Source organism: Pistacia vera, unplaced genomic scaffold (assembly GCF_008641045.1).
Source record: "Pistacia vera cultivar Batoury unplaced genomic scaffold, PisVer_v2 Contig876, whole genome shotgun sequence".
Taxonomy (NCBI): Eukaryota; Viridiplantae; Streptophyta; class Magnoliopsida; order Sapindales; family Anacardiaceae; genus Pistacia; species Pistacia vera.
In genome coordinates, this window is record NW_022196752.1 from 19,784 (window position 1) to 38,277 (window position 18,494).

At 36.5% G+C, this 18,494-nt stretch overlaps 2 protein-coding genes across 2 annotated transcripts; both read left to right on the plus strand.

Annotated features, from left to right (window-relative positions):
• Positions 1 to 74: 74 nt before the first annotated feature.
• On the plus strand, positions 75 to 13,759 carry LOC116119195 (molybdenum cofactor sulfurase-like). The gene is made up of 22 exons (XM_031405140.1): positions 75 to 296; positions 559 to 657; positions 1,092 to 1,150; positions 1,457 to 1,617; positions 1,808 to 1,965; positions 2,574 to 2,700; positions 3,214 to 3,316; positions 3,396 to 3,441; positions 3,912 to 3,950; positions 4,030 to 4,186; positions 4,289 to 4,391; positions 4,976 to 5,092; positions 5,486 to 5,563; positions 5,662 to 5,763; positions 5,981 to 6,080; positions 6,243 to 6,353; positions 12,091 to 12,158; positions 12,250 to 12,401; positions 12,542 to 12,774; positions 12,999 to 13,138; positions 13,423 to 13,533; positions 13,630 to 13,759. Exons 1-22 carry the CDS (start codon positions 179 to 181, stop codon positions 13,732 to 13,734), a joined length of 2,487 nt encoding a protein of 828 aa, XP_031261000.1. The 5' UTR covers positions 75 to 178; the 3' UTR covers positions 13,735 to 13,759.
• A 1,904-nt stretch (positions 13,760 to 15,663) lies between these two features.
• On the plus strand, positions 15,664 to 17,944 carry LOC116119183 (pentatricopeptide repeat-containing protein At2g26790, mitochondrial-like). Its single transcript, XM_031405131.1, has 3 exons — positions 15,664 to 15,769; positions 15,863 to 17,453; positions 17,551 to 17,944. The coding sequence occupies exons 1-2, from the start codon at positions 15,664 to 15,666 to the stop codon at positions 17,122 to 17,124; spliced, it is 1,368 nt and encodes a 455-aa protein (XP_031260991.1). The 3' UTR covers positions 17,125 to 17,453; positions 17,551 to 17,944.
• Positions 17,945 to 18,494: the final 550 nt, after the last annotated feature.

Genomic DNA, 18,494 nt, shown 5'->3' on the forward strand with positions numbered 1-18,494 from the left:
ACGTGTCCAACTAAGCATTTGAAATTTAGAAGTACCAATACAACGCTCCTTAAAATTTCTGTCTTTGTCTTAACAACACAGCTCCCTCTGTCTCTCTCTCCAAGTCTCTGAATTTTTTTTTTTTTTTTTACCGAACATATAAATAAACACTTAAGAAATCTATTCGTTGAATCGAAGCATGGATTATGGAGATAAAGAAGAATTTTTTATGGAGTTTGGTGCAGATTATGGGTACCCAAATGGCCCAAAATCCATTGACGAAATCAGAGCCACTGAATTCAAGCGATTGGAGAATGGTCAGCTTCATTATTTTCCCACATTTCTCTCAATGTTGAACCTGTATTGAACCACAAGATATGATAGTTATTTGGTTGTTGAGAGAGATAGGGTAATTAAGTTAATAAAATGAGTCGAGAATATATTTTGTTACCAGTTTTGAGTTGAGTTTTGTTTGTAATTCAGGAAATTTTGAAACTTTAGCTCTTAGATTATTTGTTTCTCCATTTTTTTTTTTTTAAATTTTGATGAAATTGTTTTGTTTTGCATTGGCAATTGTAGGTAGTGTTTACTTGGATCATGCTGGGGCAACTTTATACTCTGAGTTGCAAATGGAAGCAATCTTCAAAGATCTTACTACTAATGTTTATGGAAATCCCCGTATCCTGTTTTTACAAAGTTTTGTTGTTTATGATGTTGAAAGCTTTTATAAGTTAGTTAAATTTTAATTATGGTTTTCGTTTTATGTAAATCTTTGTTTAGGTGAGTTCTAGTTTTGCCGTTGGATGCTCAAGACAAAAGGATATTTTGAATTTGTTTTCAAATGGGTCTAGGACGCATATAATTTTGATAAGCAGAAGCAAGAATGCTGGGTGCACATGAAAAGCACTTGGCATATGGCACATGAAAAGTAATGCAGATCAGTTTTGATTAATTAGTTGTTATTTAAGCGGATTAAAAGACTAGAACAATGATTCACTTCGATAGCTTGATAGGGGGTAGGCCTTCCTAAAAGGGAACCTACAGCATGCTTCAAGTTCATTTTATTGTTTGTTTTATTTTTTTTCATTTGCGTATCTTTAATTCAAGTTTAGACAGTCAAAGTGACTTTAGTACGACAACTTGTGACATTGTAAGGGAAGCACGCCAACAGGTACTATATGCTCTATGCAGGATGTGCTTGATTTCATTCTATTCGGTTCTGTAAACCTTTTTGTTTTTATTGATTCTGTTTGTTTATCTTATTGTAATTTTGGTTTCGTAAACTTGTGTATTTGTACAAAGATGATGCTTAAATATTTAAAGTGATAAATGCAAACGTCCAGGGATTAACCCTTAGAAATTTTGCTCTTTAGTGTTTGTAAATATCAACAGAGGTAGGTTATTTTTTTATTTTTTTATTTTTTTATTTTTTCTGTTTGTAGTTTTGGAGGATGTATTAAATTTTTTGTGGACATAGGTCCTTGATTATTGCAATGCCTCTCCAGAGGACTACAAATGTATATTTACTTCTGGGGCAACAGCAGCTTTGAAGCTGATTGGAGAGGCCTTTCCATGGAGCCAACAGAGCTGTTTTATGTACACGATGGAGAATCATAATAGTGTACTTGGGATCAGAGAGTATCCTGCCTTTCATTACCCATTGTTGTCACTTATCTCACATTAAATGGATAAAAATACTTAATGTTTTCTCAGTGAAAAAAAATCTTTTTTCACCATATCTGCACAAGCATGGAGCTAGGAAATTTCAACTTGTTTTTGTACTCAGGAGTCTAAATCTGTAGTCATGTTTATTCTTAACAATATTTAGATACGCTCTTAGTCATGGAGCTGCTGCCTTTGCAATAGATATTGAAGAGACTGTGGACCATGATGGATTATCTAGAAGCCCTGAAACTTCTATGAATGTGTCTTTGCATCCCGTGCAAAGGAGAAATGAACCTGAGTTTGCCAAAATAGAGCCTGCAGGTAAGTTAAGATTGGTGAATGACAACTAATAAAAGTAATCTTTGTTGAAGATCATGAGAAGACCTAGGCTTTCTACTCATTCTATATTTTTTTCTGACTGGAGTTATTGTTTTTGAGGGTCTTATATGATTTGTAATTTCTAGAATGTTTATAACTTTTTATCAGCCAATATTACTTGTATATGTTTGATTTCTTTATATTTGCTAATTACTTCTTAAGGCCTGTAAGGTATCCAGATTGTTTTGAGCTTGTATGGTTACTGATTCTGAAACAGAAGTGAGTTTATGTACAATACTTTGAGGGTTGTGTAAAATCTTCTTTAGACCCTAGAGGTGCTGTTTTGAAGTGAATCTTAAGATTAATTTAGGTATTTTGTATGTGATAACCGCTTCTGATGTTTTTTAGATTGTATTTATAATCTAAAGGAGAGAAAAAAAAGAGAAAAAAAGAAAAGGATTTAGACTATTTTTTCTAGGGAGAAACTTGAGCTTTTATAACAAATATTTTGATAATTTTGTAAGAGGGAAAGGCCAGACATGTCTGTCCAGCATTGATATTTCCTTGAGACTTCATCATGGTGTTAAAGCTTCTGCTTCATCTTATTGCAGGTAATGCTTATAATTTATTTGCCTTTCCCTCGGAGTGCAATTTCTCAGGTTCAAGGTTCACCCTTGATTTGGTGAATGTTATGAAGAAGAACCGAGCAAGAATATTGGAAAACTCTCCTTCTAGCCAGTACGTGAAATATACCATAGCATTTAGTTGTTAGGCCTTTGTTTCACTTTCTGCCTTAATTGTTTTATTCTAGTCTCAGCTGGTTGATTTCAGATTAACTAAATCTAACTTTGGGTTGGGAGTGGCAACTGTAGAAAGCAAGAAGAACCACCTAACACAAACTTGAAGATATTTCTTAGTTGTCATATTCTGTTAGGATCCCACATTGAGAGGGAAAAGGTGTGGGCATGTGGTTTATAAGGGCTTGCGCACCCTCCCTTGGCAAGCCGGTTTTTCAAGGAGAGTTCTACTTAAGCCCACAAAAAGATCACTGCCAAGCCCAATTTTTATCAGTTTGGGAGTGGGTTCCTATCATATTCTTATGGGATGTGATTTTTGATATGAACTTTTTACTGTTGATTAATTACTTTATCAGTTCATTGAGCATGCTGAAACTTTGCTTCTCCTTTAGCTGATATTTGATTATAACTGATCCAGTGTGCCGCCCCCCCTCCTTTTTTTTTTTAAATCTAGGGGGCATTGGATGGTCTTGGTTGATGCTGCTAAAGGGTCTGTCACGCAACCACCAGATTTGTCAAAGTATCCTGCTGATTTTGTTGTCATGTCTTTCTATAAGGTTGACCTATATACATTTGAGGAAAACTGAATAACCATCATTAGGTATTAATAGTTTTCCTTTGTGTTGTTTTTTCAAGATATTTGGTTATCCAACCGGACTTGGTGCTCTCATTATACGAAATGGTAAGCAATAAAATCTGGTGAAAAGTTCTTCTGATATCCAAATTATTCACATCGCTTGATGAGGAATTGTTCTAGACATAATGTCCTTCATCTAAATGTTGGTGCTTATGTATGAAGGTGTTCAGGGTCAATTTTAAATGCCTTGGTTTCGAGAGAAGTATTACTAGCTACATTAGTTTCTATGTAGTTACCATATATTAATCTAAAATATAGATTTATAACCCATTTATTTATCATTTGGTTTCTCCTTCCAAGATCTGTTTTTCAAGTTGAATGGGTAAATTGTATTTCTACCATCTTCTGTTGAAGATGAATTAACTATTTTCAACTTGTCTATCGTCATGATTGCTTCTGTCCTGTTTAGACTGCCATTACATATGTAGAATATGGAGATACAAAAAGTTAATATAATTCAATGAATATCAAAATTGTTTTTCCTGATAAGTTTTCCGCATTATTGTGATCTGCAGATGTTGCAAAGTTACTAAAGAAGACCTACTTTAGTGGAGGTTTGTGCTTGGATGTCGTCCTTGTACATGATACATGATATAAATGGTATCTTCTGTTAACCATAAAAAAACTTTCCAGGTACAGTTGCCGCCTCGATTGCTGACATTGATTTTGTTAAAAGGAGACAAGGTGTTGAGGAGTTGTTTGAAGATGGCACCGCTTCATTCCTGAGCATAGCATCCATCCACCATGGGTTCAATCTTATCAATTCTTTGACTGTATCTGCAATATGCCGGTATGCAAAGTTCTTTGCTGTAACAATTTGCATGTTATTGTAATATTTATAATCAGATTTGTGCACACTTCTCAAAACATGTTTTACTTTTTCGACTTATAGGCATACAACATCACTTGCTATATATGTGAGGAAGATGCTCTTAGGTTTGAGGCATGACAATGGAGCTTCTATCTGCAAAATTTATGGAAGGCTGTCTTCAAAGGTTAGTTCTATATCTAAAAGTGGTTTAGTAGATGAATATTTCTAAGATTCACACATTATGCTGATGTTTATTTTTAACTGTGGCAATTGCAACGGAAGAAATATTAAGAATTGCCTTATTAAGTAAAGCCCTTTTTGTTTTATGCGAAGCTTTCTTTTTGTGGTTTCAACACGGTGTCATGAGCTGTTTGGCCTTTTTTTTTTCCCCACAATTTCCTTTTATTGGGAGATAATATATTGGTAGTAGTTTGTGTCAGCTGAAGTAAATCTTGATGGCTCATAAAGTTTCAGTTCTTCTTCTTCCAAATTTATGTCCTCCAAGTATCTTCTTACTTAAAGTTTATATCTTATGGACTTTTAGAACCCATTTCCAAAAGTATTTGTTCAGTTATTTGTGTTATTATATTCAAGTGTTCTGTGCCTGCCAAGTTTTGCTATTTACTTTTTACAAACCGTATGTTATTGTGTGTAAAAAATGATTAGTTTGGTTTGTGTGGCTATGGATGAGTCAAGAAATGTTGCAGTTCTTTTTGTGGCCAGCTTGTTTTGGGGTTATAGAACTTACGTATTTTTCCTATATTCTAGGTTTCATCTCATGAATCGGGTCCAATTGTAACATTCAACTTGAAGAGGCCAGATGGCTCTTGGTTTGGCTACCGTGAAGTTGAAAAGTTGGCTTCTCTATCAGGAATTCAGTTGCGGGTAAATTTGGGAAATGCCATTAAACATGGATAACTTCTTTATCATTTTGTTCAAATAGTTAAATCAGTACTTATCTCAAAAAATGTACTTCCGTTTCTTTTTAATGATCTAATCTTTATTTTTCTTAAAAAGCCAAGCTATTGGAAGAAGAAAAGTAAAAAGGTTGATGCTTATAGATAAATGAGATTTGCAAAATGAAACTTATATACTTATTTTATATTAACTCGGATGCAATAGGTAGGTTGGCAATATTTCAGATTGTTAATTTAGTGCTGAACTCAAAAGTCTAATGCAATGGTTGCTGCTTGTTAAGATGGATTAATGAACAGACCACACTCTTAGCAGGTTTCTGACAGGACTTTTTTTGTTCTTCTGCTTGATGTTTTTGTGTAGACAGGATGCTTTTGCAATCCTGGTGCTTGTGCAAAATATCTTGGCTTGTCTCACTTGGATCTTCTTTCAAACATAGAGGTATCCTCTGGCCAGTTTCTATATTATCTTTTTGGTAATTCCGTTGAAAGGGCATCAAGTCATTAAATACATCCTTATAAGTTGTCCTTTGAGTCCAGGCTGGACATGTTTGCTGGGATGACAATGACATAATACGTGGAAAACCAGCTGGAGCTGTTAGAATATCATTTGGTTACATGTCAACCTATGAAGATGCCAAGGTAGACTGAAGTTCTTCCAACCATCTTGTGAATTTCACTTTGGAATTGTTATAAAATAAAAAGGAAAAAGAAAATTGTTTTCTATTAGTGCGGTGTTTCCCTTTTCATATCATGGGTGAAATTTTCAATGAATTTGTTGATTTTTCATATTTATCAGCTGTTTGGCTGTGTATTTAAATGAGACTCTTTCCTGAGTTTATGTTTTCCTTGCGTACAGAAATTTATTGATTTCTTAAAAAGTTCCTTCGTGTTATTGCCTAATAAATCTGCAAATGGGAATCTGTTGATAGCAAGCTCCATCCTCCTTTCAAAGGAAGGTTAGTATGACTATTTATTATTTATTAGCTTGTGTACCAAGAGTTACGTTTTTTTCAATTTACTTTTCAATCATTTTGTTAAAGATCTAGAGAAATGCTGAACAAGATTTTAGCATGTTAGCCTACTTTTACCTAATGTCTGACTCGTTCCCAAAATTTCAGGCACTGACAGAATACTCTCAGCTTCAAATTACTTTATAAAGTCTGTTACTCTCTACCCAATTAAATCATGTGCAGGATTCAGTGTACAACGCTGGCCTCTTTGCATTACAGGTAACTTTTTGTTGTCTGTTATAATTATTCCTGTTGGAAACTATGTATATAAGTAGTCAAGGGTATATATGTAATTGTAGTGTGTGTATATATTTGTTAGGCTGTACTGTTGAGAAATATATAAAAATAGAAATTGAAAAATGCAAATATTGAAAACATGGTATCAGAGCGGGACTAAACCCTAAAACTCGTTTCTACATTTCTGTTTTTCGACGGCCAGCGATTCCGACGAACCTTCTGTTCATGGTTTCTCTCTCTCCGGCGACGTCTGAATCTGCCCAACGAACCCTCGACCTCCTCTGTTATCTTCGGCGATGTCTATTCTTGGTTTCTCCCTTTCCGGCGACTTCTGCTTTCGGCCTCTCCCTTTCTGATGAATGCTGGTTCTGTTCTAGTTAACTTGTCCCTTTCTTCTGCTCATTCCGGCGATTTCTCCTCTAGTTTCTCTTTGTTCATCTCAACTTTCTGGCGACGCAATCCCTTTGCTTCCTTCGATGACGTGATTTCTTTGCTCTTTCCGGTGGCCAGCAATCTCTCCTCTGGTTTCTCTCTTCTCTGTTGTTCCCAATGACTCCTTTTACAAGAAAGTGGTTGGTTTCTTTCTGGTTGTTTGAGATTGGGGTGCATTTGTGTTTGCTTGGGTTGTTTGGTGTTGAGGTTGTTGTAAATCTGTGGAGTTGGGAGTTATTTGACCCTGTCAATTGCTAGACAATATGGCAGAGGACGGTAAGAAGATGATGACTGAAATTGTCACTTCCTCCACCAAAATCACTGATCGGAAGTTATTGGGAAAAAAGAATTATATTCAATGGAAACGGATTATCCGACGATATGTGTCCAGCATTGACATGGGAGACCATTTAATCGAGGATCCGCCTAAGGAAATAGAAAGTGATAGTAAAACTAAAAAAAAATGGCTCATGGAAGATGATAAGCTCTTCAATCAGATTTAGAACACTCTCGATTCGTTCGTGGACAATGTGACTAGTCATTGTGATACCGTTAAAGAGTTATGGGAGTATCTAGAGTTCTTGTATGCTGGTAGACAAGACTTGTCTCATGCCCATGAATTGTTATTGAAGATCTACCGGGCAAATATGTAAGAGAAGACGTTGCTCGAATATTATACAGAGATAAAACAAGCCTTTGAAGGAAAAAGGGCTATGTTTCATGTCCCTACTGATGTGAAGATGATGCAAGCACAAGAAGAACAAGTGGTAGTGCAATGTTTTCTGGCTGGGTTGAGACTAGAATACGAGATAGCTCGTACATAGCCTCTTACCGGCGAGACACTTCTCTCTCTTACGGATGTCTTTGCTCGACTTCTCAAAGTTAGTAAAGGAGAAGATCAAAGAGTTTCTAAAGACAAAGAAATCCTTAAGGATCCTAATATAGATCATGCGGCCTAGCTAGCATGAAGCCTAGTGATGGCAAAGGCAACAAAGGGGCAAGTCGTGATACTGGGAACAATCGTGGTAATGGCCCTCGTACTTGCTATCATTGTGGTGCTGAGGGTCATGTAAAGAAGAATTGTTGGAAGCTCCATGGGAAGCCCCTGAATATCACTCAGAAGCTTGCTCATGTTGCAACTCAAGATGGTCTCTTACCAACCCCATCGCAGGTTACTATCTCTGCAGCTGAATATGCTCGCCTCACTCAACATTCTAGCTCTCACTCATCCATCCCATCGACTACCACTACATTAACCCAGTTAAGTAATCCTATAGCCTGTTTGTCCACTTCTAGTAGTAACTGGATCATTGATTTTGATGCTACTCACCATATGACGGGCGATACAGGTATTCTCTCCTCATTTTCACCTTCTTTCGATTTGTCTTCTGTTACCTTAGCTAACGGGTCTACTGCACCTATTATTGGATGTGGTATCGCCCATCTCACCAAATCTATGTCTCTCTCCTCTGTTTTGTGCCTTCCTCATTTTCCCTTTAACCTATTATCTGTTAGTCAAATTACTAATGCATTCAACTATGGTGTTTATTTTTTTCCTACTCATTTTATATTTCAGGATCTTGAGACAAGGCAAATTATTGATAGGGGTCGTATATCAGGTGGCCTGTATATGCTTGATGATGTCTCCACTCTAGTCCCTCAACCTGTTGCGTGTACCAGTGATTTATCTATATCCATATTACATGGTCGCCTTGGTCATCCTCCCCTTTCCATTTTGAAAAAGTTGTGTCCTAGTGTAAGGTCAATGTCACACCTTGAGTGTGAGGCATGTCAGTTTGAGAAACACTATCGAGTGTCCTATAGCCCTATGATAAACAAAAGAGTCACAACCCCTTTTGATGTTATACACTCTGATGTTTGGGGTCCTTGCCCTATGTTGTCTAAGTCTGGATATCGATACTTTGTTATTTTTGTAGATGATTTTTCACGTGTGACTTTGTTGTACTTTATGAAAAATCGTTCTGAATTATTCTCCATATTTTGTACCTTTTATGCTGAAATACAAAATCAATTTATTTCATCTATTAAAATTTTCTGAAGTGATAATGCCAAAGAATACTTTTCTGCACCTTTCTCCTCCTTTTTGTCTATTAGAGGTATTATTCATCAATCATCATGTGTATATACACCTCAGCAAAATGGGGTTGTTGAATGCAAAAATCGTCATTTATTAGAAGTCGCTCGTACTTTCCGCTTTCACATGAAAGTCTCTACAGAATTTTGGGCAGATACTGTCTCTACTGCATGTCACTTGATCAATCGCATGCCTTCCTCTATTTTGGGTGGTCAAATCCCATACTCCATTCTTTTTCTATCTTAGCTTTTATTCTCTCTTCCTCCTAAAGTGTTTGGGTGCACGTGCTTTGTTGAAGATGTTAGATCCTATGTCTTCAAATTAGAACTTAGATCTCTCAAGTGTATATTCTTGGATTATTCCCGATATCATAAGGGTTATCATTGCTTTTCTCCTGTCCTAGGTAAGTATCTTGTCTCAGCTGATGTTTCCTTTTTTGAAACCATTCCATATGCTGAGTCCTCCATTCCATCTACCTCTCTTGAAGCACCCCTGATGATTTTCCTGTTGATAACATTACCCATCATAGTCCTCTACTATCTCGTCCTCCTATCACCCAGGTATACTCTCTCAAGGTTCACCAGCACCATGAGGCACCTGCATCAGCATCTGATCCACTGCCTCGCCCTCAGATCTTGTTCCTCCTACTTCTGACCTTGATTTTCCCATTGCTCTTCGTAAAGGTAAGCGCTCTTGTTCTTATCCTATCTCCTCATTTGTTTCCTATCCCTCTTTGTCTTTGTCTTTGTCTTCCAAGTCTTTTATTGCCTCTTTAGGCTCTATGTCTGTTCCCAGCTCTGTGTTTGAAGCAATTACTCATGATGGGTGGCGAAGGGCTATGGAAGAAGAGATGTTGGCTCTAGAGCATAATGAGACATGGGTTTTAATGGATTTACCTGAAAATAAAAAGGCCATTGGGTGCAAATGGGTTTTCACAGTGAAGGCTAATCTTGATGGGTCTGTGGCTCTGTTGAAAGCTCGGTTGGTTGCTAAGGGTTATGTCTAGACGTATGGTATTGATTACTCTGAGACATTCTCTACAGTGGCTAAAATGACCTTTGTCCGGCTATTCATCTCACTTACAGCTTCATATAGTTGGCCTCTTCACCAACTTGACGTAAAAAAATGTCTTTTTACATGGTGATCTTCTTGAAAAGATTTACATGGAGCAACCTCCGGGGTTTGTTGCTTAGGGGGAGTCAAGAAAGGTATGCAAACTAAGGAAATCTTTATATGGCTTAAAACAATCTCCACGGGCTTGGTTTGGGAGGTTTAGCGAAGTGGTGACTCAGTTTGGTTTACATAGGAGTGCTTATGATCATTGTGTCTTTTATAAGCAATCTAGTTCTGGCATCATTCTTTTGGTTGTTTATGTTAATGACATTATAATTATTGGTAATGGTTGGCATTCAGAGTTTAAAAAACTTTTTGGCTTCCAAATTTCACACAAAAGATTTGGGCACTTTAAGGTATTTTCTGGGAGTCGAGGTTTCTCGGAGTAAGAAAAAGATTTTCCTCTTTCAACACAAGTATTTGTTAGATTTGTTGACCGAAATGGGCTTAATTAAGGTTAAGCCTTGTGACACTCCTATGGTTCCTAATGTGAGATTGAATGCTGAGGATGGAGAGGTGTTTAGTGATCTAGAGAAATATAGACAGATAGTTGGAAAGTTGAACTATCTTACAGTAACACGTCTAGATATTGCTTTTTCAATGAGTGTGGTGAGTCAATTTATGTCATCTCCTAGGACATCTCATTGGGATGCGGTCTTTTATATTTTGAAGTATCTAAAAGGAGCCCCTGGAGTGGGATTATTTACAGTGATCACGGTCATAATAAGATAGAAAGATTTTCAGATGCAGAGTGGGCAGGGTCCTCTGTGGATAGACAATCTGTGATTGGGTTTTGTGTTTTTATTGGAGGAAATCTTATCTCTTGGAAAAGTAAAAAACAACCGAGTTCGAGTATCGAGCTATGACACAAATTACTTGAGAGCTTATATGGACAAGACATCTTCTTAGAGAAATTGGGTTTGGTGATTCGGGGACTATGAAATTGTGGTGTAACAACCAAATAACCATACATATAGCAAACAATCCAGTCTTTCACAAGCGAACAAAGCATATAGAAGTGGATTGTCACTTTGTGCGAGAGAAACTTGAACAAAAGCTAATTATTACTAATCATGTTAGAATAAGGGAACAACTAGCTGACATCTTTACGAAGTCTCTAGTTGGTAAAATGATAGCCTATATTTGTAACAAGCTGGGCATGATAGATATATATGCTCTAGCTTGAGGGGTTACTTGTGAGCTTATATGGACAAGACATCTTCTTAGAGAAATTGGGTTTGGTGATTCGGGGACTATGGACTTGTGGTGTGAAAACCAAGCAGCCATACATATAGCAAACAATCTAGTCTTTCACGAGCGGACTAAGCATATAGAAGTGGATTGTCACTTTGTACGAGAGAAATTTGAACAAAAGCTAATTTTTACTAATCATGTTAAAACAGGGGAACAACTAGCTGACATCTTTACAAAGTCTCTAGTTGGTAAAAAGGTAACCTATATTTGTAACAAGCTGTGCATGATAGATATATATGCTCCAGCTTGAGGGGGAGTGTTGGAAACTATGTATATATGTAGTCAAGGGTATATATGTAATTGTAGTGTGTATATATTTGTTAGGCTGTACTGTTGAGAAATATAGAAAAATAGAAATTGAAAAATGCAAATATTTAAAACAATTCCCAAATGTACATAAATGAAGCCTTTAGCTGACCTAAATTAGCTGTAGACAGAACTAAACTTGTTAATGGTTTTACGACGGCCTAGTGAATAGCAGCAGGTTGAAACTTAATGCTACCCTGTCCAAAGCTTCAAATCTGATTTCATAAAGCAGGGGAAATCTGTTGAATGTGAACTGAGCCCTTGAAAACAAATAAAACTCTTTTTTTTGGTTTTTCATGAAAAGAGACGACTCTTGCGAACCAGAAAATGGGAAACAAAAAGTTATTTATACGCTAGTTGGGCTAGTCAGTATAGTTGCAAGGACTGGGGGGACTAAGATTCATTAGGAATGTCAATTTATTTCCATAGAAATCTCAGGTTTATATGTTGTAGTAGTGGTATCTCACTACATCTATAACATTAATCTGAAAGGCATTTCACCCCTTTCTTGTTATGAAGCAGGCCTACTACATGATCGAGAGTGGCTTCTTCAAAGTCCAACTGGTGAAATTCTTACTCAGAAAAAGGTGAATTATTTAAGTATAATTTTGTCCATTCTTTTACTTCATTTTACAAAGGAAGAAGAACACTCATAAGTTATCTGAAACTTTTTTGAAGGTTCCGGAAATGTGCTTCATTACTACATTTATAGACCTCGATCAACAAATAATGTTTGTAGAATCACCACGTTGCAGAGATAAGTTGTCAATCAATCTAAAACCAGATTCCGATAATGGTGGGAGAGAAGAAATTAATTTGCGTGCTCAGAGGTAATATTAACACTCAGTTATGGTAACTTTTTGGATAACACCCACCCTTGTTCTCTCTATTATGTTCTTCATCACAATGCATTTTAGTAAGACTACTGGCTCTAAAAATTGCATGATAATTGTTATTTGTTAATTTTTAGATATGAAGTACATGGTTACACAGATGAAGTCAACTTATGGTTTAGCAAAGCCATTGGTCGTCCTTGCATACTACTCCATTGTTCTAGCTCCAAGTCTGCTGTGTGTGTGAATAAGAGCAGAAGTGTTGGCATGTGCAGAGATTTGGACAGCAGATTGAATTTTTCTAATGAAGCTCAATTTTTATTGTTATCTGAGGAGAGCATATCGGATCTCAACAGTAGATTAAGCTCGAGTAAGTTCTTCTACACTACTCATTACTGTGATATAAGAATCTAATTGTTGCCCTTCATTATATATATATCACTTTTCTACAGGTCAGTGAACATTTACTACTTTCGGCTCTCAGTTTGAAGACAAAAAAGAAAAAGAAAAAGAAAAGAAAATTGTTATTTGTTGATTGAAAATTTGTTGCTTCTGCTTTTTTTTTTCCTGTAAATATGATTTATACATTACAAGTGGATGCAGAAAAAAGTACTCATGGAGCACCGGTTCAAGTCAATTATATGAGATTTCGGCCCAACCTTGTCTTATCTGGAGGTGAACCGTATGCTGAAGATAGGTGGAGAAATCTTAAAATTGGAAACAACCATTTTACGGCAAGTTCTTGTTACTTTGAATGGGAACCATATTGGTTTTTTACATTTCTTCGAATAGAATTCCAAGCTTTATCTGATTTCTTACATTGCAATCCAAGCGCAATGATATCAGACAAACTTAAGCTTTTGTCATCACTTAATGTTCAATGGGATAGAATGTGTATGCATAATATTGTAGTTTGGCAATCAACACAGAATTTACTTAATTTTTCTTCTAAACGAGCGTAAGGCTGAGCCAATTTCTCATCTCTCTTTATTTTACTTATTTATGCTTCCTTCTGCAGTCCTTAGGTGGATGCAACCGGTGCCAGATGATCAATTTTGTCCATAAAGACGGACAAGTGCAGAAATCAAATGAACCTTTGGCTACACTAGCATCATACAGGAGAGTGAAGGTAAGTCATATTAATCCTACTCAAAACTTGACGGTAAAAGGATAGTTTTCACTTCCTGAACTGGTAAACAACTTTTCTTTTTTCATATCAAAGCAGGGTAAGATTCTATTTGGCATATTGTTGAAATATGATATGGCGGACAAGCTAGACTCAAGTTCATATCTTGAAGTAGGACAAGAAGTACATCCAAATTCAGAGTAGGCTAATACCCATTTGGAAAAAGAAGAGACAAGTTTTGAGTACCTCAGAAGAATGGGAGATATAGTAAACAAAGACAAAACCAGGAAGCTTTGGTAAAGCTTAACAATGCTTTTCAATACGGTATATTTTTATTTGACTTCCATGAAGAATTTGATCTTTGTATGAACAAACCGACCCAAAATATTATGTAAAGATTAATTTTTCTTGTCGTAGTTCAGGTGCGCAAAGTGTATTATAATTCACTTGTTTTAACTTTTTTGTTGAAAGGTTGTTGATAGTTGCTATGCACTTGTCGATGGGAGATCTTTTTCAATTTCAACGATGGTTTCATTAGATATCTTGTTGTTGAACAACGACGATTCATTATTCTTTAATTACATATTGGATTATTGGACAGGATTAGGCCATATATTCTTGTCTTGTTATTTTTTTTTCTCTTAGAAATTTAAACCCTTGTAATAGTAATGGATTAGAGCAAATAATGATTATGAATTGTCATAAGCATCTCTGTGTACCAACACTTTATTTAATAAATAATATAAAAGCTAAAATATGTATATATATATATATATATATAAAAGATAAATACACCCCGGCCACTCCATAATCCCATATGTGACGGCGGGGTTTAGTGTTATTTTTGATAGCCAGAGATTTAGATATTAATAAATCTATCCTTACAAAGAAGTCTATAAAAAAGTTTATAAAGCGAAAGAAAAAACAAAGAAAAAACGGAAAAAGAGAAAAAAAGAGAGAAAGAAATGATGAAGAGGAAGGATGGAGGTTAACTTTGTATACCTCCTTTGTAGGCTATTTTGTAAGACTATCAATGCTGTTTAGATATAGGATAAACCTCGGAGGGTTTTATAACTATTATTCCAGACAAAAATTATTTTACCGTCACAAACACCCTCAAACTAAAACACAAAACTCTATTAGCTAGTATTCAAACTTCAAAGTTACAAACTTGCACAGTCCAAACTCGTGAAAAGGCATTGAAGAGTTCAGAGACTTGCTGCTGAAATTTTCAATTTCCAGCCGTCCACTTACACCTATCGAGCTAACCCACTCTCCATCTATTTCGGGCGGTATCTCTGAGGTTTGCGGCGGGTGGCCCAGGCAAGGCGAGCGTAGGGAGTGCGACTGATCTGAGCCAGCGTAAGTCACAGCTGTTGGTGGCAAAGCGCAGGTCTTCTCAAAGGAAAGTACTAGAGCGAGCCAGAAGCTAAACGAACGAGACCGAGCGGAGGGTGCAAGCAATAACGGCGATCGTGCATTGCCTCAGGACTTTGCTTTTTCTTTCACGGACGACAACTACTCGACTCTGGACGGCTAGTCTAGGCAGCGTGAGGCTTGTAGCTCTGCTGACTCCTAAATTCCATTTAGCCATGCTTTGTTGAACCGATCTACTCTCTTTCTCCTGAACCTCTGCCTTCACCTGAGCCTCATCTTCTAAAGGTCGACTGAGCAACCCTCGCCTTCGAGAAATCGTTCTATTGGAAAATTCTGTTGAGGTGGGACGACTCCAGGGACACCGCCCTAAAGAGATCATCTTCGCCAAGCCAAGTAATAGCGTAGAATAGATCAGTTGAGCCCTTTACATTCCCTCATATCGGATAGCCCACGTCTGACCCCATTTCTCGTGAGAAAAGAAGTTTTGTTCCATTGGATTATCAGAACTTCTCCGTCGCTGAATCTTGACTTAGGACCATTGATTGGAGAGTACCGATCCCTATTGAAAGGGAGATTCTCATTTCGTTCCAGATCGTATTGGAATGTCTTCTCTTTGCCCGATGGATACCTATTTTAAGTGATCAAAGAAGGGGATTTGCTTAGCTCATCCAGTTTCTAGAAAACGTTCTTCTGTGCCCTTTGCGCTGTCTTTGAACTTCTTGCTCGCTTCCTGAGCCTGTCAACCAGGGCGAAATTATGAACATTTCTTCCCCGAGAGTCCACTCACTACAGGAAGATATGAAATATCTGGTACAGGAAATCACTACTTCAACGGAGAAAAACTTAATATGTGTATATACCGGTGCGGTGCCACCAAAGCACCCCCCCGTCTTGAAATAAAAATGAATTACATTATCCCCTAGCTTTATTTCATATCCTTCTATGAGAAATTGAGTGTTGAGTCCCGTCCTANTTAGCTCGATTTTAAAATGTTTATGTCGGATTGGTATGACTTCTGAAGCTATAGATCAATTTAAGGAGTACAAAGATGAGGGCCTCTTCCTTGACAATGTTTGTTATGATGTTTTAGTGCGTGCTTTATGCCAACTTGGGAAAGTAGAAGAAGCCATGGAATTGTTCAATGAGATGAAGAGAAAACTGATGGTTCCAGATGTTGTCAACTACACAAATATGATTTTTGGTTATTGTCGTCAAGGTAAACTCATCAATGCTTGGGAATTATTTATGGAAATGAATAAGTCTGGGCATAAGCCTGATATTATAACTTACAACAAACTTGTTGGTGGGTTTGCAAGATATGGCTATGTACAGAAGGCAGTTGATCTTTTAGATTATATGACGACACAAGGTTTGAAACCTAATACGAGCACATACAACATGATCATTAAAGGCATATGTATGGAAGGCAGGGTGAAGGAAGCTGAAGTTTTCTTAGATGGTTTACAAGAGAAGTGTTTGGCAAATTATACTGTCATGGTTAATGGTTACTGCAAAGCAAACCATTTAAAGAAGGCCTTTCAACTATTTATGAGATTGTCTGAGCGTGGAATCTTAGTGGGAAAAAATTCTTGCTATAAACTGATAGATGCATTTCGTCAGATTGGAGAAATGAGAGCGGCACAGTTGATCTTTGATGTCTTGATCAAGAAAGGATTAACTCCTGATCTAGTGACTTATACAAAGATGATACACAGCTATTGCAAAATGAATTGTTTACAGGAAGCATGTCATCTTTTTAGTGATATGAAGCGGAGAGGGATTAAACCTGATGTTGTAACCTATACAATTTTATTTGACACTCATTCAAAAGTAAATAAAAATATATCTTCTTCCTCCCAAAATGCCTTGCAAAGTAAAGAAGAGGTAGTGGATTTTTCAGTTTTTTGGAATGAGATGGCAAAAATGGATATAAAGCCTGATGTTGTATGTTACACAGCTTTGATTGCGAGGTGCTGTAAGACAAAGAACCTTGAGCATGCTATTAGAGTCTTTGATGAAATAATTGGCAGAGGACTAGAACCTGATATTGTGACATACACAGCGCTTTTATGTGGCTACTTTGCAACCGGTGATGTAGATAAGGCTGTAAACCTCATTAATGAAATATCAATTAAGGGGATACCACAAGATAACTACTTCATGACGTCATTGGAACGTGGTATATCAAAGGCCAAGAGATTGCCGTATAGACATTAAGCATCATGTTGAGTCCCCATGAGTAGTGAATTCAAAATCTCTATCGCATCCAGTTCTTAAAGGTATGATTGAATGTACAAGGCCATTCAACATTACGATCTAATATTTTTGAAATACTTGGACAACTGCTTTGATTACATCATTGCTCAAAAGATTTACCCAACAGTTATTTTCTCAAAATGATTCTATTCAGTAATTTAATTGGTTCTGCTTGTCCATTCGTTAGGTGGATGCAACTGCTGCCAGATGATCCATTGTGTTCATAAAGACAGACAACTGCCGAAATCAAATGAACCTTAGGCAACTTATAATCATACAGGAGAGTGAAGGTATGTCGTATTAATTCAACTCAAAAGCTGGCCATTTAAAAGGTTGATTTCTCTTCTTGAACTAGTATACAAATTTTTGTTTTCCATATGGAAGCAGGGGAAGATTTTATTTGCCATATTCCCAAGATATGACATTGCCAGGCTGGACTCTAATTCTTATACTGAAGTTGAAGAATACATCCAAATTCAGGGTAGGATGTACCCATACGAAATAACAATAGTCAAAGTTTAAAGATACAATTAGAGCCTCCCAGAAGAATGGGACATATACTCAACAAGATAAAAAATGGAGACCTCATCAAGCTTGAAAATGCTTCTCTAGTTTGATTACAGAGTAGGTTTTATCCTGTATGAACAAACTGACCATAAATATTCTGTAAAGATCAATGTGGTAGGTGGTTTAGTGTATTATAATTGATTTTTAAACATTTGGTTGTATGATAGTTAATAGTTAATATACACTTCATCTATTGTAACTCAACCTTTTTGTTTTCTCATAATTGTATTTCTTTTCTAATTTTCTAGAGAAAATACCAGGAGAAATTTTGTATGCATGCCTGGTTTTCAACCGATTGGAAATTTATGGTGATGGGTTGTGATGAAATTTTAGCGACAGTATGAAATCCTATTTTTTCGCTTCCTTTCAGTCTGACAGATTTTTGCCAATGTTTTGATTTCTTCTCTGTTTTCTCTAATTGTTCTATGCACAAGTTTGAGGAAACTGAAAAAATTGAAAGTATGGAGAGGAGATGCATGGCCGAATACCATTGTTTTCTGTTTCCTAAAGATTGTAGGGTTTTTCGGGACTTCAGTTTTGATCTTGTATTCTCAAAATGAGGTCGGAAGGTTTCTAGATTATTAAAATTATAAAATAATACAAATTTAGTTTTTATTTTCATATTATAAAGTAGTTTTTAAGATTGTTTGTATGTGGAACATATTTTAGACTAGAAGTAACTTGAATGGATCTCTTTTTTCTTCACATAGCATAACATTCTTAGGTCTATAAATAAAATTTCTTGGTTCTGGGCAACAACTTCA